This window comes from Pogona vitticeps, chromosome 2, assembly GCF_051106095.1.
Source record: "Pogona vitticeps strain Pit_001003342236 chromosome 2, PviZW2.1, whole genome shotgun sequence".
In the NCBI taxonomy this organism is placed as follows: Eukaryota; Metazoa; Chordata; class Lepidosauria; order Squamata; family Agamidae; genus Pogona; species Pogona vitticeps.
The window spans coordinates 295,232,409-295,255,698 of record NC_135784.1 but is presented as its reverse complement, the minus strand read 5'-3'; the positions used below and the strand labels follow the sequence as shown (position 1 = coordinate 295,255,698).

Genomic DNA, 23,290 nt, shown 5'->3' with positions numbered 1-23,290 from the left:
TATACCTAATATTATATACTTTTTTAATGTAACCAAACAGTGTATGCATATCCAAAGGCACTAGGTTCTTAGAAGTTAGTATTTTCAGGAGACAGAACAAGTTTCAATGGTTCCAACACTAGGCCTATTATCAAGAGGAAAATTCAAAACTTCTGCATAAAGCACTAACCTCAATATTATGTTTTGCACCAGATTAGATTAATTAAACAATAACTTGCCTTTAAGGATAATTCCTGAAGATATACATTCGAAGACTCTTCTTAAGGCATCCCCAGGGCTCTGTGGCCCAGTAGCACTGCTAATTGCCTTCTCTACCAATAACTCCATTGCCTAGATAAAACAATGAATAATAAAGATATACCACTGCTCATATCTACACAGTTCATGTTCTCATTTAAGACATGATATGTACATTCCACAAAGCAGGGGTAAGTAAAATAACTTCAGTTTTTGATTGTCTAAGAAACATAATAGTTCAAGAAAAAACAAAAATAATTGCATTTAAGCTAATGACTACTAACATATGTAGACATCTTATCAATGTTCACATCACTGTATTTATTCATACTGCCATGTTTACTGAAAGGGGACAAAACAGACTGAAGTTTGTTTTTTCCATTCCAGAGCATTCCATGAAATAGTAAGGAACATTGTACCATACAGAACCTAAATTAAAGGCTTGGATACTATATTATTATTCCATGAACTGCAAGGCTTCTTCCCTTCAAGGAAGGTATTCAGATCCACCAACTGTTCCTGCAAATGCTTTGAGCACTGGCAGCTTTCACTTATTCTCCTATTCCACTCTATTTGTGAGTGCCATCTCCCACCATGTCCCAGAGAACAGCCCCAAAACTATCCAGATGAGATTTTTGTGAGAGGAAGGGGGGTACAAGGGGAATGGGGCAAACTGACATTGTTCTTCTACAAGCATCTTATGAACAGAATTCCACTCATGAGACACACTATAAAATATCAAAATGTTCAGCACTACAAAATCCAGATACAAAATTGCCAAATAGCCACTTTTTTCCCCTACTGGAGACTTTAAAAACACTTTAAAAATAGATGTAAAGTAACAATATTGTCCAGCACTCAAGATCAAAAACTAACCAATTATCGTATTTTTCGCACCATAAGACGCACTTTCCGCCCACAAAACAGGGGTGGAAAGTCTGTGCGTCTTATGGAGCGAAGAAAATAGATTATATTTTCCTGTTTTCTTCTCCTAAAAAATTGGTGCATCTTATGGAAAGGTGTGTCTTATGGAGCGAAAAATACGGTAGTTGTTAAAAGCCTATCTAAAAAAAGATGGTCCTCATCTGTCACTGAAAGGACAAGAGGGTGGGCACCAACCTAGCCTCCCAAGGAAGGGCATTCTACAGCCTTGGAGTAGACACAGAGAAGGCCCCCTCTCACATTCCCACCAGACATTCCTGTGAAAGCAGTGGCACCAAGAGAAGGGCCTTCCCTGAAGATCTTAGGAACTAAGAAGGTTCATCAGGGGACATACAATACTTCATGTAGCAAAACTGTTTTGTCTCAATGAACACTCCGAACCTGGCCTGGAAACAGAGGCAGCTGGTGAAACCATTACTGTATGTTAGAGGAATGATATAGTGCCTGTAACTGGCCCTAGTTAGCAGCCTGGCTGCAGCATTCTGAATCCTCTTTAAGTTTGTGAACCATGTTCAAAGGCAGCCCCAGAGTACATCACAGTAATCTCAGCAGGATGTAAATAAGACATGTGTTACTGCAGCCAAATCAGACATCCACAGAAATAGGCACAGCTGGGGCATCAGTTTTGATTGTGCAAATGCACTAATGGCCATGGCTAAAACTGAGCATCCAGACTCAGAGATGAATCCAGTAACTAACACCCAAGGTGTGAGCCCGACTGTTCTTGAACAGAATAACCCCATTCAGCACAAGTTCAGTTTCTGGCTCTGGCCCTTTTAACCTTTCACCGACAACTGACAACTAGAGATGGGGGTATTCGAATATCCCCACATAGGTGGAAATAACAAGGGTCCACTTATGATTTTGCCACTGCCACTGGCTCCTCGGAGGCTTCCTATCATGCTGTTCTCTGCAATGGATAAGCCATTCTCCGACCTAGCAGAGAGGCTTGTCATCCTGCCTTCTGCCAGGACTGGGTAATCGACTGTGGACAACGGTGCAATAGGAAGGTATGGCAAGCTTGCGCCAGCGGCGAAATTGTGAGTGGAAATAACCGTCATTATTTCTACCTGTGCGGGGATATTCATGTTTGCATACGAATACTCCCATCTCTACTGACAACCCATCTCTTCTGTTTGGATCCATGAATTTATTTTTTTAATATTATTTTTAATTATTCAACTGTATTTTAATTAACATGTAGTTTAATTGCTTTTTAATCTTTAACTTATGTTCTTAATTCTGCTCCTTTTAATATTGTGTATTACTATAAGTCCCCTTTATTAGGAGAAAGGCAGCATATAAAAGAAACAAATACCGTATTTGCCGGTGTATAAGACGACTGGGTGTATAAGACCATCCCCAACATTCCCACTCAGAATGTAGAGTTTGTTATATACTTGCTGTATAAGACTACCCCCTCTTCCGCATGCGTGATTCTGCTTTGGCTGCATCATAGGGAGAGTTCCTTTTGCCCCTTTTGGTTCCTTTTTGGAGAGAGCCAGGGTTTGCTGGAAGAAGGAACAGCAGAGAGACGGCAGCTATTTTGCAGAGGCAGCAGCCATGTGGTCACATCTCAAAATGGCTGCCGCCTCTCTGCTGTTCCCCACAGTCAGCTGTTCTGCGCTAGAGTCAGGCTGTTCCCAGGCTAGGAGCTGCTGTCCTTGGTCTTATTACCAGGTAAGTGACTTCGCTGGGAGAGGAGGGTTTGCTGGACATGCACCCGGCATACAAGACGACCCCCCCACTTGGAGGCATGTTTTTCAGGGCCAAAAAGTCATCTTGTACGCCGGCAAATACGGTAAGAAATATTCCCTGATCTGCCTTACAACTGACCGGTAGCACCTCTATCCTATCTGGATTAAGTTTCAGTCTGTTTATCATCATCTAGCTGACCACAACAAACCACGGCAAGTTTTTAAAGAAATGGGAGTGCCTGACCACCTTATCTATCTCATGAGAAATTTATATGTGGGACAGGAAGCAACAGTTAGAACTGGATATGGAACAAGTGATTGGTTCAGAATTGGGAAAAGAGTACGACAAGGCTGTATATTGTCTCCCTGCTTATTTAATTTATATGCAGAATACATCATGCAAAAGACAGGACTGGATGAGTCCCAAGCCGGAATTAAGATTGCTGGAAGAAATCTCAACAACCTCAGATATGCAGATGATACCACTCTGATGGCAGAAAGTGAGGAGGAATTAAAGAACCTCTTAATGAGAGTGAAAGAGGAGAGTGGAAAAAAGGTCTGAAGCTCAACATAAAAAAAACCCTAAGATCATGGCCACTGGCCCCATCACCTCCTGGCAAATAGAAGGGAAAGATATGGAGGCAGTGACAGATTTTACTTTCTTGGGCTCCATGATCACTGCAGATAGTGACAGCAGCCACAAAATTAAAAGTCACCTGCTTCTTGGGAGGAAAGCAATGACAAACTTAGACAGCATCTTAAAAAGCAAAGATAGAACTTTGCCGACAAAGGTCCGCATAGTCAAAGCTATGTTTTTTCCAGTAGTGATGTATGGAAGCGAGAACTGGACCATAAAGAAGGCTGACTGCCAATGAATTGATGCTTTTGAAATGTGGTGCCGGAGGAGACTCTTGAGAGTCCCCTGGACTGCAAGGAGATCAAACCTATCCATTTGGAAGGAAATCACACCCTGAGTGCTCACTGGAAGGACAGATCCTGAAGCTGAGGCTCCAATACTTTGGCCATCTGATGAGAAGAGAACTCTCCCTGGAAAAGACCCTGATGTTTCGAAAGTGTGAAGGCAAGAGGAGAAGGGGACAAAGGACAAGATGGTTGGACAGTGTCACTGAAGCTACCAACATGAATTTGACCCAATTCCGGGAGGCAGTGGAAGACAGGAGGGCCTAGCGCACTCTGGTCCATGGGGTCACAAAGAGTCAGACACGACTTAATGACTAAACAACAACAACAAAGTCCTTTACCAAAAACTGGTTTAGAACAGACATATCTTTCTTAGAATCAGTCAGGAAGGAGAGAGAGTTGGGCATCGTTTGCATGCAGGTGATACCAAATTCCAACACTTCCAATGTTTCCTAGTGGTTTCACGTATGTGTTGAATAGCATGGGGTGTGGGAAAACCCTGCCCAAGGCCATTAGTTATTATCTGCTACAGTGAGAGCAAACTCTCCTGGCAGAGAAGCAGCAGCAGCCCAGCAGGCGGGTGACCTCTCATTCTGCCTTTCTTCTTAAAGTTAGAGCATAAGTTCAAAGACTTTCTCCAGCCAATCCTAGTGGCAATTAGGTAACCAGTACTGTATCCTATTTAAATTCTCAGAACATACAATGTAACGCTTGATAAGTTAATTAAAGTGTTCTCAAGGTGTTGCCTTTAGGCTCTGCTGGTTCAGATATCTGCTTGTCAAATTCTTTGCAATTTTTCTAAAGGGTAATTGCCTTCCTATTGTCTGTGATCACCCACATCATTAGTTTTCCTTTTGCTCCGTGATCACCTACAATGGGGGACAAAACAGAACCCTGAGGAACATCACAGGTTAAAGGCCAAAGTGTTGAACAGGACCACATTCTAAGACAGCCTCAACAGGAAGGACTGGATCCACTCCAAGTACCTTCAAGTCCCATCCTAGAGAGACACCACAGTTGATGATACTTCTGAAAGCTGCTAAAAAGTCCAGCAGACCCAACAGACACACTCTCCTCCCATCAGTTCCCAGCATAGGTGATGATTAAAGTTGTCTCTGTCACATAAGCAGGACTAAAGGCTGATTGAAATGCGCATCTCTCTCTCACACCCCTTCTCCCCTTTAAAGTTTGGAATAAAATCCAGATCAGAGGAACTGCCCCTGCAAAATCAGTCAATAGCCTCCACTGCTTGGAGGTATTTTTAAAGTCATTGGCTTTATGGTTTGCCAAAATCCATGGATCAAACAACAGTACTTTTTTTGAGGAAGTGTGCAAGAAAGGATCTATTATTACAGAAATGCTGAGGTGTAGGGGACTGAAGAATAAGAGAAAATGTCCTGTATATAGTAGGATCTTGCTGGAAGCAACTTTACAAATTATGCTAAACCTGGTTTAAGCTCTGGCAAAGCAGTCATTTTCTTCAGCTCTTGTCTGTAGTACGAAAAAAAAAACCCCCACACTTAATTTGCTCAAGTGCTTTGAAAGCTAGAAGCACAACTACTAATGAAATAAAGTTATACAATGAACAAGTTGGTGTGTTCTGTGGATCTCTATTCCTCATTTTACAATCATAGGTTTTGATCAAAGTGGAATTCAACATGAACAATAAAGATTTCAGCCCCTCCATACTACAACTCAGGGTCCCAGCACCTTCACTGCTGGTTTGAAGGTGATACAGGAGAGGGTCTTCTCTGCTACTGCTCCCAGATTTTGGAACTGCTACAGAAGGCCAGACTGGCTCCATCTTTGCTGACCAAGCATGCCAAGACCTCTCTGTTCAAGCAACTTTTCCCTCAATAAGGGGCATGGGATTTTTAAATGGATTGTTTGGCATTACTGCTTTGAATGTGTTTTTAGTATTGCTTGTGTTTTCCATTTCTCAGAATGATATTTGTTTCTTTTTAATATCTCTATACAGTACATTGTTTTTAGCCATAATGTTGTCTTACAGTTACGTAATCCGCCTTGGGTTATTTTTAAAGAGAAAGGTGGGCTAAAAATATTGTAAATAAATAAATTAAATCAACCTGACTTAAATCATAATTAAAATCAGTGTAAAATTTAAAAAATGACTTTTGATTATTTAAATTTTAAAAATCAATAGGTTTTGATCAAACTTATTGATTTTTTTAATCAATATGTTTTATCAATTGATTTAAAAATCACTGATTTCCAAAATAATTGTTTAAAAATCAGGGGACCATCTGGAACTATATGGATATGCAATTTAGGGGACCGGTATAAATTAGAGACTTCCTCCAACTTTTGTCTGAGATTGCTGTAAGCTGCTATGTAACAGCAGCCTGTGAGCTCCTTCTGCACACACTCCCTAAAGTTCAAATACATGGTAGGGAATGTAGTACACAATTCTGAGAAAATAATTCTTCTCTTTCTTTCTCTCACAAAGACATGTCTTTACCAAAAATAAAAACCCATGCAATATTTTTTTAAAAACCCAACCACCACCACCAACAAAAACCCACATGGAAATATTTTGCTTTGTCCTCATCTGATTGATCCTTTCACTTCTGAAAACAAATTAGCCACTTCAGAGAAAGAAAGTAAATTAAGTTAATGTTGTATACTGATGTTAGCATCAAGGGCATTTGAAGAAGCAAAAACAGCAGTGGAAATCTGATACTTCACTAGTAACAATAAGTGGCTTCAAAGTGCTACTTACCCAGCTTGGAAAATCAGACCAAGTGGGAACTCGCTGACAGAGATCACGTAGAATTCGTATGATAATGACACAGGACTGCAGACCATTAGCTCTAGCCTTGAGAGCAACACAAAATCAAGTTAATCAATCCTGGTCTGACTGGAGAAGAGGCCTCTTAGAAAAACTAAAACACCACTGTTCAATGGAAGCTCAGATACAGAGAAGAAACAAGCCATTTGTAAACATTCCAGGAGCTGCCATTTACAGAAGCATTTTATGTCAAGGTTAGTAACTTAACAAGTCAAGGTGCACAGTTTATACAAGACTAATATCTCTTGAGTTCCTGCACACTTTGACCTATGATGCAGCAAGTACAATTATCTTCCTATAATACAAATACAAAAGTAAAGAGCTAGCAAGTAGAGAGACTGAAAGGCTATGGGAATCAGTTTGGTTTCTTCGTTGTGCCTTTGCTTTACTGCAAAGTCACTGAACCAAATAGTTTCCCACCTTTCATTCCCTACACTTAATAAGCTTATAGAAATAAAGAGTAGAAGTCTTTCACCTAGAACACAAAGCTTTAAACACACATTCTGTTATTTAAAGCAAAGTTACTCTGCAGCCTTATGGAATACATTACAAATACAAAAACATACGATTCCCCCAAAGCGAGTCAACTTTCAACTTCGCTACTATCTCAATGGCCAGAAAAAATGCTTATGTCAAATTGGCAGGAACTGCATAAAACAGCTCTTTATACAGGTCTTCCAAGACAAATTAATTTTCCCCCTAGTCTTTTAAATTTATATATATATATGTACATATATATTTACTATTGGCAACCTTAGATTTTGTCCCCCCCCCGCATAGTTTAACATCCAACTGAACAACTGAGCCACTCCCTCTCTCTCATAAGGCTACAAGAAGAAAGTAAAATGATGTTCCGAACCTGGAACCACTTAGCGTGGCGTAGAGCAGCCAGAGCGTCAAGGCATTTTTGCCTGTCCAAGACGTCCGGTGGGTCTTTCACCATACCCGAGGTTACATCTAAAATGGATTGAATTGGCAAAATGCAGTGAGGAATGGGTGTTTGACCAGGTGAGCAAGACACTTTCTTAAAAGAGCTTCCATGTCACACATGCCATTTATATTGTATTCCCTGTCTTCAATGTATTAGTATTCAGCAATATTCCTTAATGTATGAACTCTGTGAGCCCAATATGGAAGACATCAAGAGCACTATACTGTATAAGGTTAGCTCTTGGTCTCATTTTTTGCCCATCTACTGTATTTGGGGGGAAAACACTCCTCTGGAAAAATGAACTTCCCCTGAAGTTAAAATGTCGAAGGAAGAATGGTTGGACACAGTGCACCAGCACAGGAAACACAAGACAGAAGGAACACAAAAATCCACTTGAATGAAGCAAAAGTTACAACAAACCATGAGCAAAATCTATTGTGAAGTTTTCCTGTGCAAGCCCCAATGAAATGAATGAGCTCCTACATTTAGCTCTCATTCATTTTAATGAAAATTGTGCAGGAGAACTTCCCAGTGGATTGTGCCCTTTGTTTGCTTTGACATGTTAAAACGGCCACATGCTACCTTAGACGTGGTCCTAGTTAACGGATTAAAATTCTTGTCATTTACTCAAAACTCATAATGCACTAGAATACCTCACAATAAGTGAGGTAAAATATGTTGATATAAACAGTCCAGATTATTTGGTTTTATAAATTCTGAAGGAATATGAAAATCCATGTAAATTTACAAGTGACATATCTGTAAATTTTCATATTTCTTACTTTCTGGGCTCCTACTGTATCAAGGTGCATGTCATGTATATCCATCCCAATTTCATCCAGAAGAATACAAAAAGAGAACTAGAAAAAGGTCTCAGTGAGTGAAGAAATAAAGGAAAACCCAAAACCACAGGCAGAAGAAATAGTAATATTGAAGAAAGAAAACCTCACTGAATCTGGTAAATTTATATTTTCTCAATAAGGATTTTGTTAGTTATAGTCACTGTGTCAAACTATAGGGCAGGTATAACTTCTGCAGTGAATTGTTTAAACTACCTCTGATTTCATAACTGTCTATCATCAATAAAGGGTATTTCTAGCTATTTTTAAAATGTTCTGCTAAAATAAATTTGCTGTTACAATTAACACTGAATGTGCCATGAGGAATAATGCCAATCAGATTTTGTCTTGGATACTCAGCAGACAGAACTGAACACTGAAATGCAGTCTAATGTAATCAAACATACTAGTACTGTAATAGCAAATCAAAGACTTATGAGACACATCAACTAGAAAAAGGACATAACCCAGGGATTAGCTGATCAGGCCTGAAGGTCAGGTATCAAATATACATGATGAGAAATGGCCCAAGAGGGCGTATCAACCTGAATTTATGCCACACTTGCTATGTGTACAGAGTGTTTCAAATGTATCTACAATGCTGTGTCTGAACTGTTCAACTATCATAGGAAATTCTTTGTATTTGATTATATGAATATTTTACCAGTGGGATTTACAAAATTTGTACTTGGGATTTATAAATTTTTTACATGGACTATAACCAATAAGCAAAATTAAAAATGAATCACAGTGAGAGATTTAAAAGCAAATGAAAGAAGATGTTTGGATTATAGATATATAAAGGAAAAGTACAGTAACATTTAAGAGTTAACTGAGGCCAAGGTCTGCAGTATGATTTGGTAAACTGATGCATTTGACTATCACAGTTAAAGTAAAATAGGGCTTATTACACTTAATACAGCTTGTGGGAACAACCTCTTTGATGAATTCCAGCATTTTTTCTTATATATAACAGCTGTGTCATCAAGTCAATTGTGACTTTATATAAATACTTTTAATGGCTCCAGATTCATCATCACTGGTTTCATTTTAAAAAAAACTTGTATTAAATAACTGCATTTCAAAGAACTATTTTAAAAAATAAATAGAAGCAATGATGAAGAGTGATCCACATATAATTAGCAAGACTAATTATGTGATCTAGCTCCATTAAAATTAATGGTAGTTTTGCCATTGACCTCAGTAGAGCTGTTGTACTCATTATGAATCAACCTTGAAACCTGAAGCCATCAGAAGGTGCCAAAGCAGCTAGGAAAAAAGGGAAGACATCTGGGCTGGATATCCATTAAAGCAGCTTTCCTACATGTGGATTTTTGCATCTGTTTTTAAGACTCCCAAGTGGATTAACCCCTTAAAAATTATTCCTAAATAAATAAATCAAATCCCCAATACCCTGTTAGCTCCAACCATTTTTTGAACATTTTGTTGTATTCTAGAAATAAGGGGTTAATCTTAAATGAGACATGCTGTGTCCACACTATTTCATAACTAGATAGTCAACAGGTATACTATAGTCTTTAAATTCCAGGTTCAAATTCAGTATTTCCCTGTCAACAGTTTCAAAGCTTAGTGTGAACACTGCTTAATTCTAGAAAGAGACAAAGACAAGAAGTGGAAAAAAGAAGAAGACAAAACACAAAAAACAGTAAATGCTAGGACTATGCAACCAAACCCCCTTGGTTCAAATATGGCAGGTGTGACATTGAGCTTTAGAAAACCTTGGTCAAAAATCCTTCCGATGTCTTGGCAGCAATCTCTGATAGGATTCAATTGTCTCTGTTAGAAGGCTTTGGACCGGGGTTCATAAGGTAAGGATAAAAAACATATAGAGATACAATTGCTGAAGAAACATATTCCACAGCACTAGTTAGAACATCTCTACTATTATAGCCAGAGTAAATTCACTAAATTTGCTGTTAAACGCACAAAACTGCAAAATGAAATTCCTACATAATAAACAGTTTTGTGTTTACCTTCTCCTCCCCACTTCAGTTTGTAAATACTGTTACACAAGAGTGTAACTGAATAAAACTACATTAAGATTAAACTCTACCAATGATCATACATTTTTACTTAAAATTAGCTTCTTCCAGCAAAGCCTTCCTTGCCATCTGAATTCAACCCCCAAAAGCGAGCTAAGATTCCATCAACCATGTTAAGACACCGAGCAATACCACCTGCAATAAAAGACTTTTTAACATTTTAATAACCATCTTTCTATTTTTGCAGCAAATAAGCAACATTATAAAGCCTTGTTCACTGCAAATTGGCAGTTAAAGATCACCTTGTACACATTTCGGAGGTTAAGCATTTTGTGGTTTTTTGCATATTTTTTAAAGCTGCTCAGTGTCTTGAAGAAATTACTCAAAATAAAAGCTCTGCTTATTCTCAAAGTAATACTTAGCAAGTGAATCCAACTTAGAAAGGCAACTCTAATCAAGTTTTGGGTCAGACAAAAGTAGAGCTTTGTTTTCTTTCAATGGCAGAGAACTTACTTCTTCAGAGTTCAAACACTCCAGCAATGACAAAATCAATTTATTTTACCACTGTGGAAAGGTGCCAAACTCATGTTTATAATAGCTGGTGTGATTTCCTATCAGTAATGTTTTCCCGTTTTTTCCTGGCCAAATCTTTCCAAGTAGTATATCACAAAATGCCAGCTTGTTCTTTATAAATAAATTGAAGCCATGATAATTAAGCAAAGGAATTGCATTGTACCACAATGCAAAGTCCAATGGTATATAGCACATACAGAGAATTAAATAACCTGAAATAAAGCTTATGGATATTTATCCTAAACCTTGGTTCACTTTAAATAAAAAGCTTTGAACAAAATGTGCCTCTAGAGTGATTATACTTTAAAACACACACACACACACAATTTAAGCCATTACTCAAATACCAAAATAATAATTATGAGAATTCACTACCTATTTGCATCTATGTGTATATCCACTCTCACACACTCACATACACACTCCTTTCCCTGACATCTCTACCTACTATCAACAATTTTAACATATTTTAGATTTTTAACTATAGATTGCTAGCAAACAATGCTACAGTAGCTATCAAAATAAACTTTTTGCAAACAAAATATGAAAGAAAACAAAGTTCATTTTATCTAACCCATAAGTAGAGCCAACATATTGGCAACATTAAATTATCATGCTTGCTAGCTTAATAATGTGTAGCTTTCTAAGAGTTAAAGAAGAAATCATACAGCAACACTGCTGGCACAAGTAGGATTGTACAGCACATAAATAAATATTGGTTTTAGAAGTCCAGGATCTATGTTAACAGACCTTAGTTATCCCACTTTACTATAACATACATTGCACTTATATTTTTCAATTAAAACACTATTTTCAATACCAGGAGTTCCATGCATTGTGCTCCAGATCAAATACAAACCTCATAAAACTGGAAAAAAACTCCCTCTTTTTCCAAGCAGACAGAATCACTTTGAACTTGAAAGTCAACTGTACAGTTAAATACATTATATTACAGATAGCCAGATTATACTGATCTAGTTTCACATATACAGTATGATCGTTTTCATGCAATTTCTTCTATAGGAAGGTACTCTTTTGGTATGATCAGCTTGTAAACACTTGCCACAATAGCACTTATTTTGACAAACAAATGGTGTTTTGCATAATTAAAGATTACTATCTTTTCCAGAAATCTGAGGTTATTGGTTACAGTAATCAAATCTGAAATAAGAATTAAGTGTTTTTGAAATTATACTCTAGCAGGACTGATGAATGAATTAACATTAAATGCATATCACATGCCAGCATGTTGCCTTCCAGCACTTTATACTGTCTTAGAACAGTAAGAATGCTTAAGTCAACTAAAATAAAACATCTTTTAACTGATTTCGAACCTCCATCCCTCATGTTCTCTTCCCGAATCACTGGTGATGTCAACGTGATAGTCACTTGCATTTTTGGTTCCACACAGGAATTCAAGACGATTGCTGCTTCTTGTACAGCACACTTTATTTCATATTTCTCAGGACTTATTACCTAGACAGGAAAAAATATAAAGTATCCACTAAACTTTCATACACATAAAGAGAATGGCTGTTAATATCTGGAGACTTAATATAGTGGGAATTCACTTATATCTTGTACTAAAGATAGGGAACCGCTTTCATAGTCAAATCCAGAGAAATTCTTGGGACCATATTCCAGCAATGGAGAGGACCAAAACAAAAGGTGGGATAATTTTTTTAATGAATTCCACTTATCCAAGCCAATGATGCCATCCAGCCCAGTCCTCCTCTAGGAACACACAATTTAAGTGTGGATCTGACAGGCAGAAGTTCCAGAAAGGAGAATTATGGGATTTGGAGTCCCTTCCACCAAACAAAAACATGAATGACATATCCGTATCATTGACCTTTAATGTTCTTATTTTTCTAGTTTTATAGCAGAAGAATTTGGACGTTGAGTCATGGTGACTGGACTTCTTTTTTGTTAGGTTGAAACATTCTGCTACTCATCTAAATAGCTTCTTCAGTCCAAGTAGACTGAAGAAGCTACTTGGATGAGTAGCAAAACGTTTCAACCTAACAAGAAAAAAGTCCAGTTGCCATGACTCAGCTTCCAGATAACCACACCTAAGTGACTGAGACTCTTCACAGATATACAGTGGGATCTCGACTTACGAACGGCTCGACATATGAACGTTTCGACTTACGAACCGCTCTCATAGGAATATATGGACTCGACTTACGAACTTAGATTCGAGTTACGAACTCTTTTTTTCCCTTTTTTTTTAAAGCTAAGTCATCTTAGGTTAAAAGGAAAATAAGAAAAAATATCCCCCTCTAGTGGCAGAAGGCGGAATAGCAGCTTCCCATTAGTTTGTATGGACGGAAAAGAGCAGATACGGATCAAATGGTTTTCAATGCATTCCTATGGGAAATGCAGATTCGACTTAAGAACTTTTCGACCTGAGAACTGCCTTCCAATACGGATTAAGTTCATAAGTCGAGACCCCACTGTATAGCAGAAGAATATTTCTAACTCCTGCATATGATTAATGTAAAGGTTTCTTATTTTAGTTTACTGTTGACCAAAATTACGGGCTATAACAGTCTACTCTAATTTCCAAACACTGGTTCATTTTTTCATATATTAGTTTCAAGCTCATGTACACAATATGATCCTTCTGGAGTTAAAACCCTCTTTTTCTTAAGATACCAGATACTGAAGAAGTGGGATATTTGTCCCAAATTTCCACAACCCTGGCCTGCTTGCCTCCACACTGGGATAGAAAACTGGATCTTTTAGCATTATATGCCACAGTGGAAGAAAATATGCTCTCTTTCTCAAGACAAACACACACAAAGTACAATTCTCCTGGCTAAAGCCCTAGATGGTTGTCCTGTTTGAAGACAAGACATGCTAAAATATGTTGTTTCAAGTAAATCTGCACTTGTCATTATAAAAATAATTCATACCTAATTCAACAGCTTTGAAGTAAAATAGTACACTGAAGATATCTAACACAATCCTAGTTTAGGGCTTTACAAAAAATACAGATCAACATTCAAGGGCATACGTACAGAAAGTTGCTTGGGCAGACTTTCAGCAATGCGATTAAGCAATGTCTTAGTGGGTTTCTCAGCACAAAGTAAGACAAGGTTGACATTTCGATCCCCACGGAGAAGCAATCCCTTAGCTAATACTCCCACTCGTAAGACTCCTTTCAAAGCTCTGTGTGGGGGGAAAAGACTTCCTAAGAAGCAGGTATTTCAAACCTTAATCATCACTCTAAGAAAACAAGATTCCACAAAAATTCTCCACATGTAATATCCTAGAGCTAATCTTTTATCAGAGTAGGGCAATATGTGAATTTGCACATATACCACAGTACAGTTTCAGTATGTAAGAACACAACTAGATTAGATCACAAATCCATCTCATGGGACATTCTGATATCACTGTGGCCAAGGAAAGAGCTAGTGAAAGCATTCTGTTTTTTTTTTAATGTAAACTGGCCCAAGTAGTCTCTCACTAAGTCGGATAGTCTAGAAGCTTGATAAATAAATAAATAAATAAATAAATAAATAAATAAATAAGCCCATAGAGAAAACATAAAAAACAACAGCAATGTGCAATTAATGCTTGATATAAAAAACATGTGGTTAACCCATAATGTCTGTGTTCTGAGTGACTCTTTATTTATGCATTCACATATATGGGTCTGTGCAAGCCACAGTTTAGAACCTTCTAGATAGAAGCTGAGCATTACCTAAATTGCATGCATCTGCAGCATGTGTGTGAATCTCTATGCAAAATTTGGATGATGTAAAGACGGAGTAGCAATAAACCATAGATATTGAAGAGAGGAGCAGTTTTCCCTTTGCACATTGCAGAGCAGTTTTTTCCCTGTATAGTTTCAATCCTCATGAGCAAATGATAGCTGCTAACATCTAGAGGTGTTTATCTTACACGAAAAGGAGAAATGCAGCTTCAAGGTAGCCATGACCAATCCTTGTTTGACTGCAGGATATCTCCCAAAAATAAGCATATTGACTGACAATTTATGGAGCTGGAGAACCTGACTACATCTTTCTACCAATGAGATCCAACAAACATTCTTTATCAGGAGGTACAGAGGACAATTTTTTTTTGCCAGCTAACAATACAGTAGTAAAAGAGTTGAAAAACAGTTGTCTGGATTGCAACTCAAAGATATAATGCAGAACTCAACAAAAACCTTAAATCTAATGAGATACAATGTGTTCTTGATAGCATTCATCAATGAAAATAAAATGGGAAGTGCCACAGTGGTATTACCCAAAGTCTGGATCACCAAGATGACCAGAATTTTCATGGGAAATGGTGTTGGTCTTATACTTTTAAGGAATTTGCAAATGTGTTACTATCTTTACTAACAATTCAGCATTGGAAATGTAGTCTTTCAACATCAAGAGAAGTGTTTGGTCATTGTCAAAGTGGTTGGGCAAAGCTTATTAAATCAGTATCAGAATCAAGAGATGGGTGTGAAATAATAGTTTCATGAATATCCTCTCAGTGTAGAGTACAGATGAAGTCAACTGATGGCAGTGGAAGCATGACTGCTATGGGAGTTGCTGCAGCCATTTTGGTTATGAAACTGTGAGTGGCAAGAGGGGGTAACGAAGATTATACAAATCGGTACTGTGGATCAGACACTACCAATCAAAACTGAAATGTACAATATTGAGAACCGCCATAGTACCTTCTACCCTCCAAAGCCCTAAAAGAGTGATGAAGATGCCAGAGAATATTGAAAGTGAGAGCTGACATGCCCAATTTAGGGTAACATTCAAAGTGACCAAGTTCACTTGGTAACAATGTGCTTGAGGGATTAAGATAAGACTGACTCCTCTTGTGTTTCTCTTCAGACATCGTCAAGGATGTGTGTCTCAGAAAACAACTGATGTTGGACTAAGGCCAGAGAGGCAGTTTAAGCCTTAAGGATCTTTGGTGGTGGATACTCAGAAATCACTTCCACCTCAGTGATATCAACTGCAAACACTTTGATGTCTTTATGCATCTTTTTCTGTTTCTTAGAAAGATACAGTGGTGCCTTGACTTACGAATGTCCCGACATACAACCATCTCGAGTTACAGCCACCTCTGGCTGCAGAATTTTGCTTCGACCTGCAGCCGGAGCTTCAAGTTACAACCAAAAAAAGGCAGGGGAAAAAGGCAGGGAATTCAAATTGCTAACCGTTGGCAGGCGAAGAGGCTGCTTCTTTGTAGCTCTTTCGCCCCAACGGTTAGAGTGCAATCGGAGGCGGCTTCGGACTGCCTGGTAAGGTAAGGTGCTGCTTTCTGCTTTCTAAAAACTTTTCTGGATGGGTTTTGCAGCGTGGTTTTGTGCTGGATGGTGGATTATGTTTCTATGCTGTGATTGGTCTTGGGTTTGGTTTTTTTTTCCCCCCATTTCCGGTGAGTCTTGGAGGGTTTGTTTACTTTTTGGAGTCCCCCCCATTTCCAATGGGTCTTGCAGCATTTGCTTGCTTTCTGCTTTGCTTTTTTTTTTTTTTGCATTTCCGACGGGTCTTGCACGGTTTGTTTGCTTTCTGCTTTGCTTTTTTGCATTACTGATGGGTCTTGCACGGTTTGTTAGCTTTCTGCTTTGCTTTTTTTGCATTACTGATGGGTCATGCATGGTTTTGCTTGCTTTCTGCTTTGCTTTTTTCTTTTTTCTTTTTTTGCATTTCTGAAGGGTCTTGCATGGTTTGCTTGCTTTTCTCCCCCCCCTTTCAGCCGGAACGGATTAATCACATTTCCGACGGGTCTTGCAGTGTTTAGTTTTGTTTTTTGGTGATTTTTTTCTTCGGCCAGAACAGATTAATCGCATTTCAATGCATTCCTGTGGGAAATGGTGCTTCGATTTATGACCATTTTGAGTTATGACCATCTTCTGGAATGGATTAAGTTTGTATGTCAAGGCGCCGCTGCATGAGGGCTTTGATATCTTTTTTCCTACCTTGATTTGTTCATGCTGGCCTAAAGGATCACTGTTGAGATTGCTACCACTACCAATGCTGAGGTAGATGAGGATGAGGTACACTGCAAAGCTGACATCAGCAGGAGGAGGATCCTATGGATCCCTCTGCATTTCTGGTGTGCTATCTACAGCAGAGATAGCTTTCTCAGGAAGAAAAGATTTTAGATGAGTGCTCCAATTTTGTTTGTTCTTGTTAGAGATACACTGAAAAAATTGACATTCAAAGGAGAAAGAGAGAGACAGATTTTCTACTACGTGCTGCTGCTGTGGGTGACAAAACAGAACTTGAGGAAGCCTGCTCATAAATATGTGATAGATAAATTTTATGTAGAAGCTTCCAAACTGTAGTACTGCAGAGGTGCACACCCATTAAATGATGCAGAGACAAGGAAAAATAGCAGGTATTTAGGCAAAATTCCTCTGATATTGCACACATATCAGGTAGCAAGTAAAAGCCAGTAAGGAACACCAGCCATTAATAGCCTTTTCCCTGGTAAATTTAAAGCTATTCAAGTTGGGGTTCATCTTGTGGCAGCATATTCACAGTCCAGTTATCTATTGTGTGAAGAAGTACTTTCTTTTACTTGTCTTTAATCTCCTGCCACATTCTGAGTTAATTCAGATCATAATCACAGGGACAGGGAGCAAATAAAAATTGTAGTGAACTAATAGCTTGTTGAATGAATAGCTAATTCTGGCATCAGGTGATGTCCCTGGACTACATTCGTCTCCACTATCAACAACATGACAAACCTAGCCAAAGAGAGGAACCGTGGAGTGCTTTAAGAATTCTGTATGCTACCATTTTTTCATTGCACCAAAAGGGCAATTGCTGTTGCCATAATGTAGTTTATGGCTGTTTCAAGTGAAAACTTGTGCAACAGGAGAGTATTATACAGACAAACACAGCGAAATCATTCTGGTCACAAAATAAGGATTTCTGGGCAGATTTTGAAGACTGTGGAAACTGAGAGCCCTCAGACTAAACCAACTTTAAGAAGCAAACATTGAAGAGATATTATTTTGTTTTTAAACACATCGATAGATGATAACTATCTTTGTCACAAACCAAATGACGTATAACACATTGACAACAAAACATACCTGTCTTTACTGCCCTCTTTTTTGTCATCCCCTTCCTTGCTTTTAGTTTTTTCACTGTCAGTCATATTGTCAGACACAAGTTTCAGTGCACGTTCAGTGATAGAAACTATCTTTTGGACTGCCTGAAGCTCCTCTTCAGTTGGATAGATAGCTGCATGTTTGGTCATTACGTAACGGTCATCTGATGAATCTGGCCGACGCAGGGGCTAAAGACACAGAAAAATATTTCAATTCATTTATGTTCCCAGATAAGTTGTTTCAGTAATTTCTGTTCTTCACTATTTTATTTAAATTACCACACTTTAATGAAGACAAAAACTTAAGAGAACTCATATACCATATCAGATTTCTTAAAAACAAAGAAACAGTTGGCATCCGTCTTCCACAAAACTGCTCATCAAGTGGAACAAACACTCCTTCCCCTAATAAGTGAATAATGTGATCAGGATTAGGCCTGGGGAAGCTGTCATGGTTCAATTCAAATTCAAAAAGATCAGGCTGCTCACCTGTAGTTGGTTTTCAAGTGGGTACAGAGTGCTTACCTGTAACTGGTTACCTGTGCATTTGTACATGAGTTCTGCAAACATCTGAGCCTTGTTTTGAAACATTTAAGAGGTCTATTCTCTTCCAAACTGCACACCCAGAGGTTATGTTTCTGCCTCTTTCTCAGTTCCTTCAACATGGGATACTACTATGAGAACCTAATAGTATCTGAATATAGGAGTTTAAAACGTGCAACCATAGAGCAAATGGGGATGAGTTGTGTAGCTTTGCAAAGAATCACTTGAAGATCCTTAGCTAAAAGTAAACAGTATGATTTTTGTCTTTGTGGCCTGTTACACCGCGAGTACTAGTGTTCCTCTTTCCTGTAGTAGAAGAGGACATTTTCAAGAGATGGAATCTACCAAAGCCTGACATCTTAGGGTGGGACCAAGGAGTGTTTCACTTAAGTCCTCTAGGCTCTGAGTTACGATCAGGAAAGGTCCACTACCTTTTTAAGAACTATTCTACCAAACCCCACCTTAGCTGAGGCAAAGCAGTTCACGCAGTAAATGTCTGATAAAGGAAAACTGCACCTTCCAAGTGGTTGCCATGGAAGTTTCATTCAGAGGAACCCTGGTACTATCTGTGGCTGATGCAGTTGCATTCATACTGGCGTGAGCAGCAATAGCCCCAAGCAGCCTTGAACCAGAACTCTGATAGCACAAACAGTCACAACTTTTTAGGCACCTATAGTTGACTGAGAAACCATTTTTCCCCATGGTGGAAGGTTGGAAAGACACAAACATGGCATCTGTCTGCCTCAAGTATCTAGGCCATTTGAGATATATTTTTAGTGCCCACCTTACATCAGACTTGTGACAAATCTTTTTGAGAGGCCTAAAAGAATGTGGGCAAAAGGAAGGTACAGTGGTGCCTCACTTAACTATTACCTTGTTAAATGACGAAACTGCTTGACAATGAGGTTTTTGCAATTGCAAAACGATGTTCTAATAGGAAAAATTTGCTTCACGATGATCAATTCCCTGCTTTGGGAACAGATTTTTCGCCAGACGACGATTTTCAAACAGCTGATCGGCGGCTCTAAAATGGCTGCCCGCTGTGCAAAATGGCTCCCTGCTGTGCTTTAGGATGGATTCCTCACTATACAGGCAACGGAAAATGGCCGCCCTATGGAGGATCTTCGCTTTATGATGAGGTATTTAGCCCACTGGAACGCATTGAAGTGTTTTCAATGCGTTTCAATGGGTTTTTAAAATTTGCTTGACGACGATTTCACTTAACAGTGATTTCGCTGGAACGAATTAACGTCATCAAGCGAGGTACCACTGTAGTATCATCTCCTGCGACCTATGAAAGCTAGAGTTTATCTTTGGGACAAATGAAGGCCTGAGATGCAGGATAATTGTGTCTTTATGAATAATCAATGCCTTCTGCCTCGAATGTCTGAAACCCGGTGAAGTAACAACTCACCTTGATGTTCTTGGGTGAATCAAAAAGTTCCACAACTGGCACTACAAATCTTACTAAGATCGACTGGAACACTCTACTGGAGAGGCTCCACCCATCCAAGTCTATGCAGCTCAGCCAGTCTACTTGTATGTTCCCTATTCCCTGGACATGCTCTGCCTCTTAGGGATATGAGCCCAAGACATTAATTGATCCGTTTCCCTCATTAGGAGCTTGTTGAAACGTCACACTCACCCATGAGTGATGTGGACCTTTGCAGTCACACTGGCTGATCCTCCCAGTACCACCTGTCCCTGAATGTGGTCCTGGAGGAATTCCAGAACTCTATGTTATGGGAGGCCTCCTCTGCTGACCACTTCCCATGAGCTAGGAGTGCAACCCACCCCCCCAAAAGGCTTGCATCAATCATGATTTGAGTCCTGGTGGAAGTCAAGGAGGATTTACCCTTGTTCAGGCACTACTGCAAGGACTCAAGAGACTTGTACTTGGCTCAGAATAAAGAGAGGCATATGTTTCTGTTTTGCTATGTTCTTCTAATGAGGTAAGTAACAACCACTGAAGAGATCTGGAATGAAACCTCACACAGGGTATACAGTCTATCACACCCAGGAGTTGGACTAGTATCATGAAGTCTTAGGTACAGCTTTGCAGCACACTTCTAGAACATTGGATTGCATCATTTCCATCCTGGACACGAGGTGGTGTTTTATGGTCTTCGATGGGAATAGGTGGCTCTTCCCAAGAATTGCCAGAAAATTATGTGGAAGGATTTTTTACAAAGCTTGAGCTGTTTCTTGAGAGAACATACTACATATTCAGGTTGGTCAAGAAAGACACACGTATCACCTTATTACTGAACCATTCTACTAGACTCCTACAACATCCTACACTGATAGGCCCTTATGAAAAAAGGAGAGCATAGTGTGCTGCTTACTGTATTTTTCTGTGTATAAATGACACTTTTTCCTAAAATAATTAGAGGAAAATTGAGTGTCATTTTTGTACATTGAAGGAAGCAGTCACACACGCACTTGGACGCCTCTTGCCGCCGCCCAATTGCCTCTTCCAGAGCTCATGGCTTGTCCTCTCCAGTGGCTGAGGCAGCAGCAGAAGGAGGCGGAGATGGAGGCGAAGGAGCATTCACACGTGCTCGGGTGCCTCTTGCTGCTGCCTTCCCTGCCTGCCCGATCACCATTTCCAGTGGGACTAGTGGGCTCAGCTCACGTCGCCGCCTTGTCCTCTCTGGTGGCAGAGGCAGCAGCGGAGGCAAACAAGCACTCACGCGTGCTCGGGCGCCTCTTCCTGCTGCCCCTACTGGATCATCTCCTCCAGTGATCATCTCCTTAGGGCAGGGGACAAGGCAGCGACTTGAGCTGGAGGTGAGCCCCGGCAGTCACACTGGAGGAGGTGATCGGGTGGGCAGTGGAGGCAGCAGCAGCAGACGGAGGAGCAGTTGTCCATTAACTGCTCCTCTGCCTCTGGCAAGGGTCAAAATTAGGGGGTTGTTTTATACATTGGGGGGTTGTATACACAGAAAAAATACAGTATATACCAACTTATAGTGCTTAAAGCACTGTCTGGTGTGCTCTGGTCTCACAGTGCTTAAAGCATAGTGCTTAAAGCACTTAAAGCACTATGAGACCAGAGCACAATTTAATTATGCAGGCTACACATTGCCGCCCCCCCAAATGAGCTGGCTCCTCAATTCACTGACCTCGGCAGGCTGAGTCAACCTTAAGCCAAATACCTAATCTGTTGGGATCAAATGCAGGTTGTGAGCAGAGTTTTTGACTGCAGTACCGCAGTTTATCCATGACATAATGGGCCTCTTCATAAGGCTCTTATGACCAGCCATCTCCACAAAATTAGCCCATCAACACAGTTTGCAGGTGTAAGGCTTTCAAGTAGAGAATAATTCCCAAACTGTTCTAGGGTAACTTTACAACAAATCAGTATTAGATGCTTCAAACAACCGCTAATGGCAGTGTTCTGCTGGCAGGACAGCAGGCTTCAGAAGCGCTCCCATTCCAATGCAGTTACCCATATACCCACAGAGTGGAACAGAGTCAGTTGCTAGGCAGTACAAAGTGGTGGTGGTGGTGAGAGAAGTGAGTGAAGAAGATGAAGAAACAAGATGCTATCAAGGTGTAGACAGAACAAAGACTGAATACCCAGGTTGTCATCACCATCAGAGGGAGCTAGGAGCTTTTAAAAATGGTTTTAAGGTCCTGTCTATCAATGTGAGTGAGTGGGACAACCCACTGTAAGGAGGTATGTCCTCCCTGTAGGAAAACATTCCACTGCAACTAAACACTGGAGATTGTTTTTGGCGTCTGTTTTGTTCATGGACTAGAACCATCAGGTGTACTTAATGTTAAGTGAATCCCACATACACTATGATGATGGACGCATGTTAGTCCTCCTTCCTCCATTGTTGTCTTAATCAGAGAAAAGCAGCAGACTAAAAAGGGTGAGGCTGTTCTCTCCAGGTAGCCTCCACACATAAGCTAACATATATTCTGACTCACATGGAGAGGCTACCCAGACTGAGCAACTTCCTCGTCTTTCAACTGCTCCATTTCTGTAATTAAAGCAAGAACGGAGAGATGGGGCTAGTGTCTTCCCCACATTTTATGTGGACTCCACACACTTTTCGGCAAGCATGGGTGAGGCTTTCATTTTTGTTCAGGTTACTTACAGCTGGTCCCTGGGGCTGTGGTGGCATTCCTGGTCTGACGCCAAGTAATCCAAGAGGGCCTGGAGGTCCATGAGGATATCCTCCATCAGGTATTCGACGGCGGTCATCCCAATGATGCTGTTCCTCTTCCATCCTCCTCCAGTACATGTCTTCCTCGTAACGTCTAAATATATAAACCAACGTGATATTCTTAAACTTTAAGTTAAGAAATGTTTCTCTCTCTTTTTTTTTTGTAAATTCAGTATCTCAATGGTTGCCAACTGTGATTTTAGAAACTACAGACTAGTAAAAACAAACATAATTTTATATTTTCAAATCAATATCTCTTCATTACAATGAAAGCTTTGGTACTGGTTTCAGTAGAAATAGGGTTAAAACCATGGAAAAGAATAATCCCTTAAAAATTTTTAAGTAATGCCAATTTCTATTATTTACCCAAAAGCCTTTTAGTCAAAGAAGTTTAAAATAACAAGAATGTATATAGTTTAAACATAACTGAAGAATTTAATGTGTAAAATACTATTGGCATAAAGTTACATGGCAGAAGCTGATGCCATATCAGCTGGCACTAGCCAAATTTAATTTAAATTTATCAAAAGC

At 39.5% G+C, this 23,290-nt stretch overlaps 1 protein-coding gene across 2 annotated transcripts in view; it reads right to left on the bottom strand.

The window, feature by feature from the left end:
• The window catches only part of ZFR (zinc finger RNA binding protein), a 68,152-nt gene that overhangs the window by 2,407 nt on the left and 42,455 nt on the right, over window positions 1–23,290 (bottom strand). Inside the window, exons 12-18 of one of the 2 annotated variants that reach the window (XM_020807101.3) lie at window positions 22,691–22,853; window positions 18,022–18,227; window positions 13,976–14,126; window positions 12,287–12,428; window positions 7,466–7,563; window positions 6,538–6,633; window positions 219–330 (exon numbers count right to left, since the gene is read on the bottom strand). In XM_020807101.3, coding sequence (XP_020662760.1) covers window positions 219–330; window positions 6,538–6,633; window positions 7,466–7,563; window positions 12,287–12,428; window positions 13,976–14,126; window positions 18,022–18,227; window positions 22,691–22,853 — 968 coding nt within the window. The remainder of the gene's footprint in view (window positions 1–218; window positions 331–6,537; window positions 6,634–7,465; window positions 7,564–12,286; window positions 12,429–13,975; window positions 14,127–18,021; window positions 18,228–22,690; window positions 22,854–23,290) is intronic. The other variant, XR_013541573.1, reaches the window with a different exon arrangement.